Source organism: Littorina saxatilis, linkage group LG14 (assembly GCF_037325665.1).
Source record: "Littorina saxatilis isolate snail1 linkage group LG14, US_GU_Lsax_2.0, whole genome shotgun sequence".
Classification (NCBI taxonomy): domain Eukaryota; kingdom Metazoa; phylum Mollusca; class Gastropoda; order Littorinimorpha; family Littorinidae; genus Littorina; species Littorina saxatilis.
This window is the reverse complement of record NC_090258.1, coordinates 24110948-24131758: the sequence shown is the minus strand read 5'-3', so window position 1 is coordinate 24131758 and position 20811 is coordinate 24110948. Positions and strand designations below refer to the sequence as shown.

The following is a 20811-nucleotide window of genomic DNA, read 5'->3' as shown; positions in this document are numbered from 1 at the left end:
CCTGGGGCCACACTGGCCCCGGAGATGGAAATTGCTGGGGCGGAAAACAAAAATCTGGGGCCCACTGTTATTCATGCTAAGTATATATGTGACCCTCCACCACGGAATGAGTCGCATGTCACCTTTGCATGATTTTCATATTTTTACATTTTCTATAGAGTCTTTTATGCTCTATCCAGTGGTGAAAACCGTTTTAGAAAAGAGCGAAAACTGTTTGAGTTAAGCCTGTGACTAAGGTGACCGTCACACTGTTACCAGACACTCCCCGGACTTTTATTAAGCCTTGCGCAGAACCGCGCGAGGTGACATGCGACTCATTTCGTGGTGGAGGGTCACATATATATACCTTCAGAATCCCCACTTTTTCCAAGTGGTTCTCCACTATAAGATCTGCACGGGCGGCAATGCATTGTCTGTTTTTCTTCATTGTACTGAAGCCAGGGAAATTCTTTTAACCATTTGACATTGAAATTACGACAGCGCTTCGCGCTTTTGGCTGCATCGGTCTCCTTTTTTCGTTTCTCTCCACCCTGTTCTTCATCTTCATTTCCATGTCTTTTTACACTAGGGATGTGTCGCCACATTTTGCGTTTGGCATTTGAAGGCGATACTTATCTCTCACGCTAAAAAGCGCAATCTGGGAGTTATTTCCCTTGCGGCATTGTCCTTCGACGATTTCAATGTTGTTTTTCTTGACTGCGGCATTGATCGTTACGCAAATTTCAGTGACGACTTTGACTGGCGATTTTTAGTGATTGGCTCTGGCATTAGAATTTTCGGTTTGTTATTGTTGGAATTTATCCTGGGGCGGAGTGGGCCCCAAGCTTCGGCAATGTTTGGGGCGGAACACAAAACTCTGGGGCGTTCCGCCCCCGCTAGTGTCGAACCCTGGTGATACATGTATACATGCATCATGGTCAGCGCAATTCAGATGGTTTTTTATTTATATTATGTACAGTTGTCCTGGACTTTTGATCCTGCTGTGATGATGATCTCACCTCCAGATGAACCAGAGCTGCTTCATCATTCATCAAAACAGCACAGCTGTCTGATTTTTCTTCAGGTACTTTTCAATTTTATCATTATAACTTATACATGATTGTGCAGGTCATTCATTGCTTTAAGTTTAACAAGAACATAACAGTATCACTATCACTAAACTCTGAATTGATTGATAATGTTAATAATGCCTTAAAAGTTAAAATATGTTCCCAATACTATTGGTACCAGTGTGTTAAGGTAATTCCACAAAGGCAGTGATTCTGAGTGAAACTAGCTGAATTTGATGAATTTGTCAGTCTGTATTCACATTTCAATCTTGTGTTCTTTGTAAATTGTATCACTTTTCATTTATCTACAGCAAGTGTGTAATGAATCTTTATTCTGTACAGGGCCGGACTACCGGGGGGGTTATGGGGGTTGCGCAACCCCCCTCCCCTAGCCTAAACATGTACCTCACTTATTTAAAACATTTTTTATTATTGTTTATTTTATGCCGTTTCATGCAAGGAGCGACCATTTTGCTATCTCAGAATATGACCTACCCATCAGCTTCAGGGGGCGAAGCACCCTGACCCCCACTGGCAACCCCCCCCCTCCTCTTAGCCTAGTCCGGCCCTGCTGTATGTATTTCCATTTATCCTACTGTATACGTGAGAGAGACACCCGTGAGATAATAATCGTTCAAATCACACGTGTTTATATCATGTAAATGAGGTCATGTGACGTCAAGCAAGTCTGGCAGGGACCTGTTTTTCCACTGCTTATGATGCCAAAGTCACCGAGACAAACGTCATAATAGAAACAAAAATTGTGCTCGCTAATTACCCTCAATGAGTGACTTCCTTTGCTTTGACGTAATAGATTGCACGAGGCTTTAGAAGAGATCGAGGTTCAAAAACAAGCATCTTCAATTTAGCTGCCTCGACTGCAAGACATTTTCAGTCAAATACATGCAAGTACAGTATGTAGGATCAACAGAATACTACATGGCTTGCTGTGTCGTACCAGATTTACACTCGTTGCTTTTTCAAATAGTGAACATCTCGCTTTCGCTCGCTGTTCAATATTTACAAAAACGAGTGTAAATCTGGTACGACACAGTAAGCCATGTAGTAACTAGTATTCTCTATTTAACCTAATGCTTTTGGGTTATCACCGGCTATTTGAATGAGAGCCATTTGTTAGCATATCTATATATATATACGACTAGTGTCTGTGTGTCTGTGTATCTGTCTGTGTATCTGTCTGTGCGCGATGCACGGCCAAAGTTCTCGATGGATCTGCTTCAAATTTGGTGGGCATATTCAGGTAGACCCGGGACACGACACAACCTGGTCGATATTTCAACACGTGCTCTCAGCGCGCAGCGCGGAACCGATTTTGGTTCCACCTCAGCTATTTTGGTTCCACCTCAGCTACCCGGGCCCCCATACCGACACACCATAGCCGCTACACCACATCACAACGCCAAAGTTCTCGGTGGATCTTTTTCAAATTTGGACACCGTATTCAGCTACACCCCGGACACAATATCATCGATGAGATATTTCAACACGTGCTCTCAGCGCGCAGCGCTGAACTCATTTTCGTTTTTGTGTTCATTTCACCATTATAAGTAACTCTTCCTTATCTTCTCCAGTGTTTGGCGTTTATCTCCCTTCCTTCGTGTGGCTTTCCCGTTCAGTTCTAAGTTACTATTACTATTTTTAGAATGTCACTGCGCTGTCCACTGCGCTGTCCACAACGCTTCCCTTGCACCCGTAAGTTGTTCTTACTGTCAAAGTGAAATGGTCGAATCAATTTATAGCCACGCGAAAAATACACTCTCACCTATCTCTATATATTTATAGATACAGATATGCATATATATATACGGCTTCTCTGTGTGTGTGGGTGTTTGTGTGTGTGTGTGGGCAAAAACCTGTGTATTGTAGAGTTCTGTTTGTGATGTGGTCTAGCGGCTTTTGTCTGTCTGTATGTTCTGGCATGTGAAAAGCCACAGCAGATAATATAGGGCCAAGAAATAAGATCTAAAATTCTCAATCCCGTTAGACAGGACTTCCCCTTCAAAGGTGATTGTGGTGAACCGCCACGCTGTCTGTCTCTGTCTCGCGCCGTTCACCCCAAATTCCCGTTTCTGAGTAACTATTTTTGAGTCACTTGAGAAAAAGTGACTCTATGTAATCGGTCAGTGTTAGTCTGTCCGGCCGGCCGTCCGGCCGGCCGGCCGTCCGTAGACACCACCTTAACGTTGGACTTTTCTCGGAAACTATCAAAGCGATCCGGCTCATATTTTGTTTAGTCGTGACCTCCAATGACCTCTACACTTTAACGATGGTTTCGTTGACCTTTGACCTTTTTCAAGGTCACAGGTCAGCGTCAAAGGAAAAATTAGACATTTTATATCTTTGACAAAGTTCATCGGATGTGATTGAAACTTTGTAGGATTATTCTTTACATCAAAGTATAATTTACATCTGTAGCCTTTTACGAACGTTATCAGAAAAACAAGGGAGATAACTAGCCTTTTCTGTTCGGCAACACACAACTTAACGTTGGGCTTTTCTCGGAAACTATAAAAGTGACCGGGCTCAAATTTTATGTGAACGTGACTCCCAGTGACCTCTACACTTTGACGTCTGCTTTGGTGACCTTTGACCTTTTTCAAGGTCACAGGTATGTCTTGAAGGAAAAAAATTGAAATATCATATCTCTGAAACTATTCATCGGATTTGATTCAAACTTTATAGGATTATTCTTTACATCAAATTATTTACATCTGTATTGTGTTGTGAATAGCAATTTCTTCCTGTCCATCTGATGCCTCATATAATATTCAGAACTGCGAAAGTGACTCGATCGAGCGTTTGCTCTTCTTGTTAGAATGTCACTGCGCTGTCCAGAACGCTTCCCTTGCACCCGTAAGTTGTTTTTACTGTCAAAGTGAAAAGGTCGAATCAATTTATAGCCACGCGAAAAATACACTCTCACCTATCTCTATATATTTATAGATATAGATATACATATATATATATATATATATATACGGCTTGTTTGTGTGTGTGTGTGTGGGCAAAAACCTGTGGATTGTAGAGTTCTGTTTGTGATGGGGTCTAGCGGCTTTTGTCTGTCTGTATGTTCTGGCATTTGAGAAGCCACAACAGATAATATAGGGCTAAGAAATAAGCTCTAAAATTCTCAATCCCGTTTGACAGGACTTCGCCTGCAGAGGTGATTGTGATGAACCGCCACGCTGTCTGTCTCTGTCTCGCGATTCACCCCGGCGAAGCCGGGTATTCCTCTAGTATATATATATACTAGATGAATACCCGCTTCGCCGGGTACGGCTTCGCCGGGAAGAAGTCAAGCCGAATACCCGGCCGCGCCGGGGACTCGGCTTTGCCGGGTGTACGCCGGCTTTGCCGGCGCACTGCACGAAGGAAGGGAGATAAACGCGCAAAATACTGGAGAAGATAAGGAAGAGTAATACCCGGCTTCGCCGGGACAGTGACTTTCTAAAAATAGTATAACGGGAATATGGAATGAGCGTTGTCGACAGTGACCTTCTAAAAATAGAAACGGGAATATGGATTGACGCCACATGAAGGAAGGGAGATAAGCGCAAAACACTGGAGAAGATAAGGAAGAGTTACTGGGAATGGATCTGGGAAGATGAACAGAAAAATCAAAATCGGTTCAGCGCTGCGCGCTGAGAACACGTGTTGAAAATTCTCATCGACCAGGTTGTGTTCGGGGTCTACCTGAATATGCCCACCAAATTTGAAGCAGATCCATCGAGAACGTTGGCCGTGCATCGCGAACACACACACACACACACACACACACACACACAGACACTATATATAGATAGATGCAATTTTTCAATAAAATGTTTAAGTGCCATCCACAGCGTGTTTTTCTTTTGAATTCTATTACAGTGACAAGACACTGAAATAAATTGTAAAGCGGTGTAACTTGTGTTTGTTGTCACAGGGATGTTTTTATTGTTTTGATATGTTTGGCAGCTGAAAATGACATTTATTTTGCAGTGCCGGTCAGTCTGCAGTGCTATTTGTTTCAAAGTTGACAGATGATCTGCAGACAGGGGTTTATATACTGAGCCAGTGAAGAATCAACATCATCCTTTGCTCTAAAAATGTAGGTAAGTTCTCTTTAGAAGTAGCTTATATGTGACCCTCCACCACGAAATGAGTCACATGTCACCTCGCGCGGTTCTGCGCTAGGCTTAAATATAAGTCCGGGGAGTGTCTGGTAACAGTGTGAGGGTCACCTTAGTCACAGGCTTATAACTCAAACAGTTTTCGCTCTTTTCTAAAACGGTTTTCACCTCTGGATAGAGCATAAAATAAAAAACTCTTTAGATTATAAATGTAAAAATATGAAAATCATGCAAAGGTGACATGCAACTCATTCCGTGGTGGAGGGTTACATGTATATAAATTATGTGGTTTTTTTTGTTTTTTTTTATTAATTTAATTTTGATAATAATTTTTATATATTTAATTTTCAGAGCTTGTTTTTAATCCAAATATAACATATTTATATGTTTTTTGAATCAGCAAATGATGGAGAATAAGATAAACGTAAATTTGGATCGTTTTATAAATTTTTTTTTTTTTTTTACAATTTTTCAGATTTTTAATGACCAAAGTCATTAATTAATTTTTAAGCCACCACGTTGAAATGCAATACCGAAGTCCGGGCTTCGTCGAAAATTGCTTGACCAAAATTTCAACCAATTTGGTTGAAAAATGAGGGCGTGACAGTGCCGCCTCAACTTTCACGAAAAGCCGGATATGACGTCATCAAAGACATTTATCAAAAAAAAAAAGAAAAAACGTTCGGGGATATCAATCCCAGGAACTCTCATGTAAAATTTCATAAAGATCGGTCCAGTAGTTTGGTCTGAATCGCTCTACACGCACGCACGCACGCACACACACACACATACACCACGACCCTCGTTTCGATTCCCCCTCTATGTTAAAACATTTAGTCAAAACTTGACTAAATGTAAAAACCAGGATATCATCATGATGCCTCTTTACAAAAACCAGGTCTAGGAACTCTTCATCTAAAGTCAGTCAGTATTAACCCCCTCAACACAATCCTCATTTTGTCCCATAGTGATTTCTGCCGCCCAAGAACATGTGGTTCTTATCTCACAAGACGGATTTGTGTCTTCCATTGCGAAATTCAGATCTACCCCAACTACGTGCATTGATCTGAGCAATAAAATTTAGATGCAATGATCTGCAAACATCTCTTCAACACAATCTGCATCTTGTCCCATCGTGATTTCTGTCGGCAAAGAACATGTAGTTCTCAACTCACAAGACCGATTTGTCATCTTCTAGTGTGAAATTCAGATCTGCCCCAAGTACGTGCAATAAAATGTAGAATGGATAATCTGAAAAAAATATTTTCGCGTGAACGCTGCCACGTTGTCATCAGTCCGATGTCTTTTATCCAGAGCAGGGATGAACACACTTTTTCATCTGTAGTTTGTTATGTTTATCGGCAGACTGCTTTCCATTACTTGGCTGTTTTAGATTGACTCGTAGGGTTCGTCAGCCAGGCAACAAGTGCTTGTTTACTGACACGTTCTCACGCACGACATGTCGTAAATGCAAGTTCTAACGATTGTTTTTACATTTAGTCAAGTTTTGACTAAATGTTTTAACATCGAGGGGGAATCGAAACGAGGGTCGTGGTGTATGTGTGTGTGTGCGTGCGTGTGTGCGTGCGTGCGTGCGTGTAGAGCGATTCAGACCAAACTACTGGACCGATCTTTATGAAATTTGACATGAGAGTTCCTGGGTATGTTATCCCCATACGTTTTTTTCATTTTTTTGATAAATGTCTTTGATGACGTCATATCCGGCTTTTCGTGAAAGTTGAGGCGGCACTGTCACGCTCTGTCAACCAAATTGGTTGAAATTTTGGTCAAGTAGTCTTCGACGAAGTCCGGACTTCGGTATTGCATTTCAGCTTGGTGGCTTAAAAATTAATTAATGACTTTGGTCATTAAAAATCTGAAAATTGTAAAAAAAAATTCTTTTTTTCTAAAACGATCCAAATTTACGTTCATCTTATTTTCCATCATTTGCTGATTCCAAAAACATATAAATATGTTATATTCGGATTAAAAACAAGCTCTGAAAATTAAATATATAAAAATTATTATCAAAATTAAATTTTTGAAATCAATTCAAAAACACTTTCATCTTATTCCTTGTCGGTTCCTGATTCCAAAAACATATATATATGATATGTTTGGATTAAAAACACGCTCAGAAAGTTAAAACAAAGAGAGGTACAGAAAAGCGTGCTATCCTTCTCAGCGCAAGTACTACCCCGCTCTTCCTGTCAATTTCACTGCCTTTGCCGTGCGCGGTGGACTGACGATGCTACGAGTATACGGTCTTGCTGCGTTGCATTGCGTTCAGTTTCATTCTGTGAGTTCGACAGCTACTTGACTAAATGTTGTATTTTCGCCTTACGCGACTTGTTTTTATTGCACTGATATATCGATAGAGAATGTCGATATTTGTAAACGTCTGCCATTTCCTAATGTTTGTTTCATTATTTTGCATACGGATATGGCTAATAAGTGGATAATCTGTTACGACACGAAACACGTTCTAAATCCGGGAAGGGAGGCTACTCCAACGTACTTTCCAAAGTGTACTCCAGCCTTAAATGTATGGCCAGTTGTGATTGTTTTTACTCTACACAAATTATTTATGTTACCATCCGCATCCTGTGCACGGCCAGAATCTGATCTCAGACCACCGAGCTTTTACATACAACGAATCCATCCTTTTGTTTGAACGCTTACAGCTTACAGCTAGGGAGAATCTTAGCTGCTCTTCATAAGTTCATGGATACAGGTCATTTGTTTTTTTTCGTTTTATTTTTCATTGTCTTAACTCTTATTCAGAGCTGACATTATTGTTGACTATAACTGTTATGGGAATGATGATAATGATGTTTGGGATTTCTGTTCAAGTTTGAGACTACATGACATTGACAGGGCATCACTCTACCATGTACGCTTACTGTCATATAACTGGGAGACCGGCGCGGTTGGCCTAGTGGTAAGGCGTCCGCCCCGTGATCGGGAGGTCGTGGGTTCGAACCCCGGCCGGGTCATACCTAAGACTTTAAAATTGGCAATCTAGTGGCTGCTCCGCCTGGCGTCTGGCATTATGGGGTAGTGCTAGGACTGGTTGGTTCGGTGTCAGAATAATGTGACTGGGTGAGACATGAAGCCTGTGCTGCGACTTCTGTCTTGTGTGTGGCGCACGTTATATGTCAAAGCAGCACCGCCCTGATATATGGCCCTTCGTGGTCGGCTGGGCGTTAAGCAAACAAACAAACAAAATATAACTGGGCCAACCAGACTAGAGAACTGCTACACCTGTGGTGTTAGGTCATTACTACATGCAGTATGTAAGAAGTGTTAGGTCATTACTACATGCAGTATGTAAGAAATGTTAAGTCCTTTGTACTGGAAACTTGCATTCTCCCAGTAAGGTCATATATTGTACTACGTTGCAAGCCCCTGGAGCAATTTTTGAGTCACTTGAGAAAAAGTGACTCTATGTAATCGGTCAGTGTTAGTCTGTCCGGCCGGCCGGCCGTCCGGCCGGCCGTCCGTAGACACCACCTTAACGTTGGACTTTTCTCGGAAACTATCAAAGCGATCGGGCTCATATTTTGTTTAGTCGTGACCTCCAATGACCTCTACACTTTAACGATGGTTTCGTTGACCTTTGACCTTTTTCAAGGTCACAGGTCAGCATCAAAGGAAAAATTAGACATTTTATATCTTTGACAAAGTTCATCGGATGTGATTGAAACTTTGTAGGATTATTCTTTACATCAAAGTATTTACATCTGTAGCCTTTTACGAACGTTATCAGAAAAACAAGGGAGATAACTAGCCTTTTCTGTTCGGCAACACACAACTTAACGTTGGGCTTTTCTCGGAAACTATAAAAGTGACCGGGCTCAAATTTTATGTGAACGTGACTCATTGTGTTGTGAATAGCAATTTCTTCCTGTCCATCTGATGCCTCATATAATATTCAGAACTGCGAAAGTGACTCGATCGAGCGTTTGCTCTTCTTGTTTTGATTAGTGCTTTTGTGAACAAGAAACAATTAACAAGTGGCTCTATCCCATCTCCCCCCTTTCCCCGTCGCGATATAACCTTGAACGGTTGAAAACGACGTTAAACACCAAAGAAAGAAAGAAAGAATTACTACATGCAGATAGCATAACCTGGGCACCCTCAGTGATATCAATTTTTGAAAACGTTAGAATTGCATAGTGATATATGTATCCTTTTTAAAAATAAAAGTGAAGATCTCAACACACTTTGTCTTTCTAGTTTTCTCTATTGCATTGATTTGAGAGGAAAATCTGTGTCCTTAGAATTTTTCAACAAGAAAAGCAAATGCTCATTCGACTCGCCTTCGCCATACGTAAAATAAATCAGACAAAATATTGCTGTTTCATAGTTTGTCTTATCTTACGTCATAGGTGAGAGAGCTACCAGTACCAATGCGATAGAGGTCCTTCAGGGCACATTGATTATCTTATTGCTCAGGTGAGTAAAATAAAACATGTCTTAAGTTAAAAGGAGTAATCCACTACTAGTATTAGGATTCACTGTCAGTCGGTATGTCTGGCCGGACGAATGGCCGGCCGGCTGTGGACAAAAAGCTTAACGTTGAACATTGGGGATTGGGGGTGGCGGTCATAGGTAGTGAAATCCTCCTTTTAAGATTTTCAAAACCCTGAAAAAATCAGGTCTTACAATGGGGGTAAACTTACATAAGTTATGACCAGAATATCTTAGAAAACAGGGTCTTGAAAATGTCAATAGGTAACATGCGCCTTGAGTCGCCTTGAGATACGTGCGCGATATAAATCCTCGTAAATAAATAAATAAATAAATGTCTTGGGGGGCGTTGTTGAGTAAGTGATTTTGGTTGTTGGGTTGGTTGTTGGGTAAGTTACCGAAAAATAACTAGCCCTACTCATTTACAGAGAGAAAGAAGCAGAGGGGGGAATCATTTTTGGTAACTTAACCAACAACCAAAATTACTTACCCAACAATGGGCCTGAATCCTCGATAGCTCACAGGTTGATGAGCTAGCGATTGAAAGGTTCCGAACGCTCTAATGTACGAAATGTACATCTCTAGACGAAACAATACAAACATACTGCATTTAAACTAGCAACTACAGGCTTGAACACATTAATCTCCATATAAAATCGATGAGTTTGGTTGTTTTCTAAATTCAAATCTAACGATCAGTGCAGAGAAACTCGCTTTAGATCTCTTGCAAGTGCAAGCAAACTCCCAAGGCAAGTAACTCTCATACTCTGTGAAAGTGTCTGATTTTGCCATTTTTGGGCATTCTTATAACATTTTCAAGACTTTCCAATTGATAAAAACTGATGAAATTATTTGTACTATCACTCTGAAGGGTTTACTTTATGAAGGTATGGTGCTATTAGTAACTTGCTGCTTTTACAAAGAGAAATTATTTTTGGCACAGGCTCAGAGAACATTTATGTTACCTTGAAAATAATACTGCTGATTGTTTCTTGTTAATGTTTTATTTTTCTCCATTGTTTCTTGTTAATGTTTTATTTTTCTCCATCTTTTGTAGCTGCCTGGCATGCCGGTAATGCTGCTGATCCACACAAATGGAAGAGTCTCACTGAACAAAAGGAAGGAAGAGCCTATGCGCCAGGGGTTCAGTTGAGTTGTTGCTCTTCACAAACCTTTCACATGTCTGCACACATTCAAGGCTCATCAACCAGTAAGAATATATATGGTACGTGGTCGAGTCAGTGCTTTTTATTAATTTTAATATTATTGATTCAAACCCCCCAATCCTTCACACACCTTCTCTTGGATTTAAAGCAATTTGTTAAGTATTTTTACTTTCTGAATTTCATTTGTACTTGATGAAAGAACATTTTCTCTCACGTAACATTCAAAAAGAAAACTGAAGTTTGTACAGGGTAACCCCAAAAATGTAACCCATAAAAACAATTCTCATTGTAATAAATTCCACATCTGTCGATCACATATTAGTTCATATTTGGTGTATATTCACTTCAGCTTATGTATGACCTCTCAACAAAGTTGCCAGTTTGTAGGTAAAAGAATGGTAGCCTAAAAGAATCTGACTTTTGTGAGATTTCGGAAAACAAATCTTATTTTGGGGATTGGCTCAACATTACCAGGTTGAAAACTGAGCCTGAGCTATACTAACCGGTTTTAAGCCCTCCAGATTGTTAGTACCTAGTAACCTCTAACCAACTCTAGACAATCAATGACTTGAATGCAGCCGTTACAATTAAGCAGGATCAGGGCATTTGCCTTAGAGGAATGAGTTCATGTCATTGATGAATTTTGCGCGCCATTGCGCAAGTGTAACCTTACAATGAAGGGGGTCATTAAAGTTCAGCAAAAATCTTTATACAGGGTGACCCCCCAAAAATGCAACCCTCAAAAATGTTAATAACTTCTACATCTGTTGACCGAATCACTTCATATTTGAGGGACATACATTTCAGCGTATGCATGACAGTTCCACAAAGTGAAAATTCTATAAATCAAATGGTTTGACTCTTGTGCAATTTAAAAAACAAGTTGCCAAATTCGGGGATTGACTCATTTGTACGAGGTTTGGCATTGAGCGGTAGCCGAACTTGCCCAATTTTTGCCCTCCAAATTGTTACCTTTGGGGTAATTCGTATAACATAGTATACCTTAATCAACATTAGACAATCAGTGACTTAGTTGCAGCAATTACAGGCAGGATCAGGGCATTTCCCATGGATGAAGTGTCACTTCACAACAAAGGGGTTACATTTTCCATTCATTTTAGTTTGGCAAATATTTTTTATAGTTGTTGTGCATGCACTTTAGTTCGTCTATGACCATTCTACACATCTTTGAGTCTGTAGGTAAAATGGTACGACATGTACCTTTTCTCCAAAATGTGTTCCAAATTACACCTCCGAAATTGTCAATCAGACGACAGTTTTCTTGCTTGGGGAATGCCTTGAGTCTAGTTGTAACTGCTTTCTTCAGGTCACTGATGATCTAAGGGGTGTTTGTGTATACTCGGAAATTCAGATAATCCGAAAGGTTAAGGTCTGGAGGGTTCAGATTAGGTAAGTATTGCTGCCGCTCAATGTCAAACCTTGTTCTGTTGAGTCGATCGCCGAATTCGGTAACCTTTTTTGAAATTGCACAAACGTCAGACCATTTGATCTATATAATTGTCACTTTGTGGAAGGGTCATGCATAGGCTGATATTTATGTCTTCCAAATATAAAGTAATTCGGTCAACAGATGTAGAGTTATTAGCATTCTTTAATTTTAGGGTTGCATTTTTGGTAGTTGTGCATGAATTTAAATTTGTTCATGACCACTCCACAAAGTTTCCTGTCCGAAAGTAAAACAAATGTGTTCCGATTTAAATTATCCATCCTAAATTGTGAATGAAAAGCACTTTCATGTCTAGGGTTTGTCCTGAACCTAGCTATAACTGCTGTTTTTAGGTCACCAATGATCTGGGAAAGGGGGTGTGTGGGTTGTATACCTATAAAAGTGTCAATCAGCGGACTGCATAGCTGAAGTTAATGTACATTAACCTTCACCAGATCATGCTTTGGACTACACAGTCCGGATTATGTGGGTCGTGTACGACCCATAATTTCCTAAGGATTCAACGTAAAAAGTATGTGTCATACACGACCCACGCCATCTGAATAGGGATAAACAACGTAAAACTCTGAAACTCCTCCTGCATTTACAGGCACTCCCTTCACACACTTTCAGCCCCCACTCTCACTGACCTGGAGAAAGTCCTCAAAAAAATGACCTTGAAAACCTGTGACCTTGACCCTCTTTCCACACAACTCTACTCTGACTGTCTTCCTGACCCCCTCCCTTCTATTCTCAAAATCATCAACACTTCTCTGCAAACAGGCACTGTCCCCAACTCCTTTAAGACTGCTATTGTCAAACCTCTACTCTACTGAAGAAACCATCGCTTGACCCAAACACTCTCAGCAACTACCGCCCTGTCTCAAACCTTTCCTTCATCTCCAAACTCCTGAAACAACTCGACCTCTCACCTTCTTTGCAACAATCTTCTCTCTCCGCTTCAATCTGCCTATCGTCCTCACCACTCCACCGAAACTGCCCTTCTCAAAATCACTAATGATCTCCTCCTTGCCACTGACCAAGCTGAAATCTCTGCCGTCGCCCTACTTGATCTATCAGCGGCCTTTGACACAGTCGACCACAACATCCTCCTTCAACGCCTTCAGCACACCTTTGGTATCCATAGCACAGCTCTTTCTTGGTTCTCTTCTTATCTCACCGACCGCTACCAGACTGTTTCGATTGACAAACTGAAATCTGACCCCATCAGGCTTGAGTGCGGAGTCCCTCAGGGCTCAGTCCTTGGGCCTGTACTATTTACTCTCTACACTCAACCTCTTGACCACATCTTTGACCGACACAACGTTCTCCACCACTCTTTTGCCGACGACTCTCAACTTTACAACAGCTCTTCCCCTGACCAGTCTGAATATCTTCTTTCCTCTATCTCTGACACTATATCACTGACGTGCAGAATTGGATGACAGAAAACAAACTTCAGCTCAATAGCAACAAAACTGAAGCCATTCTAATAGGCACTACATCCAAACTCTCCAAAGCCACGTACTCTCTTCAACTCTCTGACTCTTCTGTCCCGCTGTCTTTTGCTGTCAAAAATATCGGAGTCACTCTAGACAACACCCTTTCCATGAAACAACACATCTCTTCTGTCTCTCGCACCTGCTACTTCCAACTCTGCCGCATCACCACTATCCGCAAGTACCTCACCACAGATGCTACCGCCAAACTGGTCACTTCCACCATTCTCTCACGTCTTGACTATTGTAACTCTCTCTTGACTGGTCTTCCCTCTTCTTCTATCTCTCGTCTCCAACGCATTCAAAATAGCTCTGCCCGTCTTGTCTTACGAAAGAAAAAGAGAGACCATATCACCCCCCTCCTAAATCAGCTCCACTGGTTGCCCGTTCCTGCCCGTATCACATACAAAATCAACACTCTCACCTACAAATGCCTCCATGGTCTCGCCCCTGCCTATCTCTCCGACTCTCTCTCTCTATATGTCCCTTCACGAGCACTCAGATCATCTGCCAACTCCCTTAAGCTCAACATCCCCCACACCAAACTCAAAACAGCAGGTCAATGCTCATTTTCTTTCCACGCACCTAGCCAATGGAACACACTACCTCTCCCCCTCCAGCTCCGTCAACAACAGTCCCTCGAATCATTCAAATCTGCACTCAAGACATTCCTTTTTTCCAAATAATCCATGCATTCTACACTGCCAACCCCCATCCCACCCTGAATAACTGTACATATTTAATGGTTGATGGTGTGTGTGTGTTAATGACTTTAAGTCTCCGTGTGTGTGAATGAGTGTATGTGCGCCTTCGGTCGCCTGTTGGTGAGACATGTGCGCGTTACAAATATTCGTATTATTATTATATTTATATGAGTGTGCATGAGTTGTTAATGCGAAAGAATGTGTATGAGTGCGCCTTGAGTCGCCTTGTGGTGAGATATGTGCGCGTTATAAATTCTCGTATTATTATTATTATTATTAAAATTCCTTACCATATGGGTCGTCCACGACCAACATCATCCGGACTGTGTAGTTCAAATTGCGTCATCGTTTATTTGTTTGTTTAGATTAGAAAGATAGTCTTTCAAAAGTTGGGCAATGGGAAGGTCGCATGGTGATTGGAGATTACATGAAATCTCAATTAAAGGCTGCCATACTCGTAGCGTTCATTAATTAATTCATATTGTTTACATGTGCCAATAATGTTATAAAACTGTATCTAAGGGGATATAATAACGATTGGCTGTAGCTTTCAAACACAGAAAAAATTATTTCAGTATTGCAAAGTGGTGTTGATAGTGTCAAATGTAAACAGAACAGTCTCAAATTCCAGTCTTTGGTTTACGAAACGTCACGAAGTGAGGTCAACGGTCTAAAAGTAGCCCAAGTCTTGGAGAACTGTTGCTAAACAATGCAATAAATAGTTATTTCTCGTAATTGGTGAGGACTTCAAACCTAAAACTTTGCAGGAAGCTTAATTTATACAACCCCGCAACAATTGGAAAAGCCCTGGATGTAATTAAACTAATCAAATAGGACTATGTCAGCCTTTAAAAACTCCAAATAGTTTCAGAGATATAAATACGATTTTGTGAGGCTCTGGGTCGTCCACGACCCACGAAGCAGGGTGAAGGTTAGTATGAAGTAATTTGGTCAAAAGATGCAGAAGTTATTAGCAATTTCAAGACAAAAAGCACAGACAGAAAGAAATCAAATGCACTTTTAACATAGCATCGAATGTAAAAAGAGATAAAATAAAAAAGACGACAATTTTGTCAGTACATTTTTTTCTCTCCATCCAAATAAAACAAAAATAATGTCACTGTGGAAAGAAGTGCAGATGATTACCATAACTGAACAAATGAGAAAGCAGTTAAAGATCTCCGGGGCAGAACAAAAAATAGCATACATCCCATCCAGAGAAGTGTTAGAACTGAACAAAACATTGCATAAGCCAACTTCAGCCAGATACAAAAACAATAAGTAAAGACGAAAACGCCTGATAAGAATTAACTTTTAAACCTTTAAATTTATCAAAAAAAAGTATTGAAACAATTGCCTATGATTACAAACAAGTTTCATATGATCATTAAAAAAATTCACAGGAAATTTAAATACTGTATCAATGTGTAGGTTATCAAGTGCTATATCTGAAAACCATGTTCGATTTGTGTAATGTCTTCCTTTGACAATGGCAGACAGCACTCTTTGCCCTTGGTTGCAAAATAAGATTTCACTGATTTTACTGAAACAAATTTGTGATTTTTGTGATCTTTTTGTTCTTCAGGAATCCAAGGCGCTGGTATTGGATGACAGCCTCCTCTCAGTTTCAAACACCCAGAAAAGATGTGCCCTGAAAGAAGAAGAGGAGTGAGAGTACACCAGCACATTGCACACGTAGATGAGCTGCTGAAAGGGAAAGACACTTTATTTTGTGGATGTATGGCTGCTCGCCTATAGCGTAGTTGAGAATGTACACAACCAGATATATTCCCAACCCTTCGGTTGGGTAAACTCACTTCCCCGCTGGATATAATTATTACAATTATTACTTGTTGGAATTTTGGATTTAAGCTGAGATCTCTCTATGACTATCGGGGGGGGGGGGGGGGGGAGGTTAAGTAACTGAGAATGTCGCAACAGGATCTAACCACTTCATCATTGAACCAGTTGTAAAATAATCAAAAAGTTGTTGGATTTATATTTATCATGGTTTCCTGGAGCAACCCTTTATTCCTCTGTCCATGTGCTGCGCTGCTCACAAGTAAATGTAACAATTTCTTCTGCAGCTGTCTCTTCGTTCGTGTTACTGCGAAGAGTTGTGGACAAATTTAGTTAAATATCTTCTCATTTACGTGTTACTGCGAAGAGTTGTGGACAAATTTAGTTAAATATCTTCTCATTTACGTGTTACTGCGAAGAGTTGTGGACAAATTTAGTTAAATATCTTCTCATTTACTTTTTGGAATTAGAGCAATCATATGACACCAATCCTAAGCATTATAATCATGAGGGCGGATACACAAGCACTGTGCAGAATACCATGAAATGTGTTTGTGAAATAACAGCTAGGAATTACAAAGGTCATTTTTGTAGTGCATACAAGTTACAACGGAATTTTAATAAGAGAATAATCTGTCACTTTCCTCAATGCATGTACACTCTTCAAAAAAAGTTAAGGATCGGTTGAAAAAACTGATCTAATTATAAAACATTGTCAAAAAATTAAACATCGACATAATAATTAAAAGATTAATGTGTTTGAATTAACAAATGAACAATGAGTCTTGACTTACAATTTTGTTTGGCAGGCAGAGTTATTTCCCTTTGTGGGACTTCTCAAAAGCTGCATTTTGGAAGAAAAGGGGTGTTTTGTATAGCTCCATGAAATTTGAGGAACGCATGCCAGGGCAAAAGGTTGTGATGCACGTGCTACAACAGGGTCCTGGCTATGAACATCGCTCACCAGCTTGTGTTTAAAGGTTGACACGCTGACACAATTATGCACAGTAGCAACATGCCCCCACGAAGAAAACTGAGCGATTTGGATAGAGGAAGGGCAATAGGATGGCTACAAGACGGTGTTGCTGCCAGGCAAGTGGCTCAGAGGCTTGCAGTGGCTCCCTCTGTCATCATCAGACTAAAACAGAGATTCCACGCAACTGGAAGAGTGCAGGAGCGACAACGTTCTGGTCGGCCCAGATCGAGACACCACACAAAGAGAGGATCGCTTCATTCAGAGGCAGGCCATGCAACAAAGAATGGCTACGGCAAACAACATTAGGCAACGCCTACAAGCTACCACCAACACTGTTGTTAGTGGGGCGGGGATGTAGCTCTGTCGGTAGCGCGCTGGATTTGTATCCAGTTGGCCGCTGTCAGCATGTGTTCGTCCCCACGTTCGGCGAGAGATTCATTTCTCAGAGTCAACTTTGTATGCAGACTCTCCTCGGTGTCCGAACACCCCCGTGTGTACACGCAAGCACAAGACCAAGTGCGCACGAAAAAATCCTGTAATCCATGTCAGAGTTCGGTGGGATACGGGTGTATACTGATGGGTCAGCCACAGAGGCCGTCAAAAATGGAGGAGCGGGGGTGTATGTCCAGTACCCCAGTGGAGAGAGGCAAGCAGAGGCTATACCAACAGGCCTCCACTGTACAAACTACAGAGCTGAGGTACAGGCACTGATCCATGCAGCATACACCATCAACGACAGAGTCAACCATGACAACCAGGTGGTCTTCCTGACTGACGCTCTGTCAGTACTACAAGCAATGACCAGTAGCAAACTGCCTCAGCTGGAACACGCTCTACACAACATCAAAAGCCTGAGGACAGTACTGCAATGGATCCCCTCCCACTGTGGTGTACAAGGAAACGAAGAGGCGGACAGGATGGCAAAGCTGGGTGCAGAAGATGAGCAAGAGAACAACCCTGTGAGCCTGACAGAGATGAAGACCATCATTAAGTCTCTGCACAGGACGCCCCAGCCACAGGACAGCTACCACCTGCTATCCAGACCACAGCAGGTGGTCATCTTCCGCCTGAGAACGGGACACAACAGACTTAACCAGCATCTCCACAAGAAGCTGCATGTTGTGCCCTCCCCCATGTGTTCTTGTGGGGAAGCAGAGCAGGACACGGCCCACATCCTACGAGACTGCAGGAACCACCAGGTGCTGAGAGAGGAAGTCTGGCCAATGCCGGAGTCCCTGCACAACAAGCTGTACGGGCCAGTGGCTGCGCTGCAGAGGACCACTAATTATATCTCAAGATCTGGACTCCAAGTGTGATCGGCGATCGAAAAGAAGAAGAAGAGTTCGGTGGGTTATAGAAACACAAAAATACCAAGCATGCTTCCTCTGAAAGCGGCGTATGGCTGCCTAAATGGCGGGGTAAAAACGGTCATGCACGTAAAAGCCGTGGGAGTTTCAGCCCATAAACGAAAAAAAACACACAAAAAACACCTGTTGTTAGTGGTCAGACGATCCGAAACCGCTTACACAACTTTGGCTTGGGTGCAAGGAGTCCAGTCCGAGGAACAACCCTGACTGCTAATCATAGACCAGCTCGCTGAGCCTTGTGCACTCAACATGTGAGGTGGCAAAGTCAGCAGTGGGCTCAGGTGTTGTGTACAGATGAGTCCCGCTTTTGCTTGGAACCTGCTGATGGTCGCATCCGAGTGTGGAGGCGTCGCGGAGAGCGCTTTTCAGAAGGCGCTGTTCTGGAACAACAGCGTTTTGGCGGAGGCTCTGTGATGGTCTGGGGAGGGATCAGCACACGTCTAAGGACACCTCTGTACCATGTAGTGGGCAACTTGACCGGTGTCCGCTACCAGAATGAGATCCTGCAACCCCTAGTCGTTCCAGTCCTCCAAGCGATCGGCCCTCTTGCGATTCTTCAGGATGACAACGCACCTCCCCATCGCTCTGCAGCAGTAAACACCTTCATCTAGCAGGCCAGGGTCAACAGGATGCTGTGGCCAGCCAACAGCCCGGACCTGAACCCCATAGAGCACATGTGGAACGAACTTTGTCGTCGGGTACAGCAACATCACCCTCCTCCTGCCAATCTGGGTCAACTGCTGCAATGGCTCCAGCAGGAGTGGAATGGAGTTCCCAGAGCATTCATATGCAACCTGATCCACTCCATGCGCCAACGATGTGTTGAATGCCTGACACACAACGGAGGGCACACTGATTCACATTGTTGTACCACTCTAGCTAAATTGTGGCGGCCGCGTTCGATCTTTGCTTTGTTTGTCATTACTCCTTGATTGTTCAATTATATAATTTTTAAAAAAAGAAAGAATTCGGTCTTGTCTGTTTTGTGTTGTGTGCTTATCAAAAAGTGATCCTTAACTTTTTTTGAAGAGTGTATATGTAAATCTATTAGATAATGTATTGCAGTGATCAAAAAGATGCGTGTGGGTGTTGTCTCCCCTTATTGGAAAGAATTTGCTCACTTAGGCGTGGCTGGTTAAGACACTGAAAATGCCTTGTAGTGATAGTGGTCCTTTTTATATTTAGTCAAGTTTTGACTAAATATTTTAACATCGAGGGGGAATCGAAACGAGGGTCGTGGTGTATGTGTGTGTGTGTGTGTGTGTGTGTGTGCGTGCGTGCGTGCGTGTAGAGCGATTCAGACCAAACTACTGGGCCGATCTTTATGAAATTTTACATGAGAGTTCCTGGGATTGATATCCCCGAACGTTTTTCTCCTTTTTTCGATAAATGTCTTTGATGACGTCATATCCGGCTTTTCGTGAAAGTTGAGGCGGCACTGTCACGCTCTCATTTTTCAACCAAATTGGTTGAAATTTTGGTCAAGTAGTCTTCGACGAAGCCCGGACTTCGGTATTGCATTTCAGCGTGATGGCTTAAAAATTAATTAATGACTTTGGTCATTAAAAATCTGAAAATTGTAAAAAAAAATAAAAAATTATAAAACGATCCAAATTTACGTTTATCTTATTCTCCATTATTTTCTGATTCCAAAAACATATAAATATGTTATATTTGAATTAAAAACAAGCTCTGAAAATTAAAAATATAAACATTATTATCAAAATAAAATTTTCCAAATCAATTTAAAAACACTTTCATCTTATTCCTTGTCGGTTCCTGATTCCAAAAACATATAGATATGATATGTTTGGATTAAAAACATGCTCAGAAAGTTAAAACGAAGAGAGGTGCTATCCTTCTCAGCGCAACTACTAAACCGCTCTTCTTGTCAATATTTCACTGCCTGAACGGTGGACTGACGATGCTATGAGTATACGGTCTTGCTGAAAAATTGCATTGCGTTCAGTTTCATTCTGTGAGTTCGACAGCTACTTGACTAAATATTGTATTTTCGCCTTACGCGACTTGTTACATTTAGTCAAGTTATGACTAAATGTTTTAACATTGAGGGGTGAATCGAGACAAGGGTCGTGGTGTATGTGTGTGTGCGTGCGTGTAGAGCGATTCAGACCAAACTACTGGACCGATCTTTATGAAATTTGACATGAGAGTTCCTGGGTATGATATCCCCATA

At 41.6% G+C, this 20811-nt stretch overlaps 1 protein-coding gene across 6 annotated transcripts; it reads left to right on the top strand.

The window, feature by feature from the left end:
• The first annotated feature begins 960 nt into the window (after positions 1–960).
• On the top strand, positions 961–20317 carry LOC138947390 (uncharacterized). 6 transcript variants are annotated; one of them, XM_070318843.1, is made up of 5 exons: positions 961–1063; positions 5052–5160; positions 9574–9640; positions 10713–10880; positions 16057–20317. In XM_070318843.1, the coding sequence occupies exon 5, from the start codon at positions 17790–17792 to the stop codon at positions 18561–18563; it is 774 nt and encodes a 257-aa protein (XP_070174944.1). In that variant the 5' UTR covers positions 961–1063; positions 5052–5160; positions 9574–9640; positions 10713–10880; positions 16057–17789; the 3' UTR covers positions 18564–20317. The 6 variants fall into 6 exon arrangements, with proteins under 6 accessions (XP_070174944.1, XP_070174947.1, XP_070174942.1 ...); XM_070318846.1 differs by having other exon boundaries at positions 5052–5164; positions 10713–10803; XM_070318841.1 differs by having other exon boundaries at positions 5052–5164.
• Positions 20318–20811: the final 494 nt, after the last annotated feature.